Consider the following 1339-nt stretch of genomic DNA (forward strand, 5'->3'; position numbering starts at 1 on the left):
GTTACAGGAACCTTGCCCTCCAGAACTTCATCCGGAATGTAGCTTAACGTCTTCGTAATGACCGCTTGCAATGTTGCGATAGCCCGTTCGAGGGTGGCGCCCATGTCATATTTAGTCAGGGTGGCGTGGGCCAAGAAAAGTGAAGCGAATAGATCACCGGTGCCGGTGAAACGAATAAGGTTGTTTCCTTGTTTCGGGATGGCCAAGCGGAAACGCTCAGTCCCGGCAGCGACGCGATAGCTAACAAAAGCCATCAGCGTGTCCTTGGAGCCAAGCTCGGATGAAGAAATGGCCACTGTGCCGACGCCTTTGTCGTGAAACCATTTGACAGCTTCCCATACATCCGTTTCCGTTTTTATCTGCTTTCCAGTCAGCAGTTCCACTTCGTACTGGTTCGGTGTGATGATATCAGCCAAGGGAACAATTTCATCGCGATAAATTGGCAGCAACTCTTTTGGCACGTACATCACACCTTCATCGCCCATGACTGGATCGCATACTGTGAATAATAATGCCAATGAAAATCATCTCATTTACTCAGCGCCTCCGAGCAGGAAGTGCAACAATGTTGTGAGGGCGCTAAAAATAGTACATCTCACCATAGACAAGTTTTGCGTTGACGGCTCGCAATGATTTCAGTATGTTTGCTATCTCGCGCAGGAATGTCGGATTTCCCACGTATCCCGTGAGGAGATGTGTGTAGAGTTTATGCAAATCATTGTCTACAAGGCCGGAAAAGACGTCGGCCAGTTGTTTCTCGTTCAGCACCTGCCCCTTGAAGCCCTTCTTGTAGCCAGTATGATTCGAAAACTGTACAGAATTCACTTGATCCACTTCGAATCCCAGCACCTTCACACAAGAGAGGTCAAATTAATATAACGGAACTAAGAGATTTTATTTGACGTCCTCACCTGCAAGGGAAATACGGCACTCTTATTCCCGACATATCCGTGGACAACATGGCTTTGAATTGACAAAACCCGGTTCAAAGAATGATTGGTCGCCATGGTGTCTCGTTCGCTTCCGTTTCCGAGGGCCGTTCGTTTACTACTAACAACATACTACAAAATTGCTCACAAGTTGCTGGTCGGATAATTGCCAGCAAAGATAAGATAACATAGAGATAACCGACACACCGTTCAGGTTCAGTTTGCCCACAGAATCCTACTAGACCGCTTATCAATTTGTTTGGTTTCTGTTGCACAAAAAATTCGCAATTACAGCCTTTATTGTAATTTTGTTTCATATCACTTACGAATTGTTATGATTTCGTTGACGTTTCGTGTTTGATGATTGATTCTGGCAGCACTGTTTTTATTCACCACATTGAAGCTTGAAA

At 45.5% G+C, this 1339-nt stretch overlaps 1 protein-coding gene across 1 annotated transcript; it reads right to left on the bottom strand.

Moving 5' to 3' along the window:
* Window positions 1-6: 6 nt before the first annotated feature.
* LOC128277193 (pyridoxal kinase-like) lies at window positions 7-1007 on the bottom strand (the record flags this gene model as incomplete). Its single annotated transcript, XM_053015634.1, has 3 exons — window positions 912-1007; window positions 600-849; window positions 7-499 (listed from the first exon to the last, which is right to left on the bottom strand). Coding segments are annotated over exons 1-3 (839 nt in total), but the record flags the coding sequence as incomplete, so codon positions are not given.
* Between the last annotated feature and the right edge of the window lie 332 nt (window positions 1008-1339).

Source organism: Anopheles cruzii, unplaced genomic scaffold (genome assembly GCF_943734635.1).
Source record: "Anopheles cruzii unplaced genomic scaffold, idAnoCruzAS_RS32_06 scaffold04525_ctg1, whole genome shotgun sequence".
Taxonomy (NCBI): Eukaryota; Metazoa; Arthropoda; class Insecta; order Diptera; family Culicidae; genus Anopheles; species Anopheles cruzii.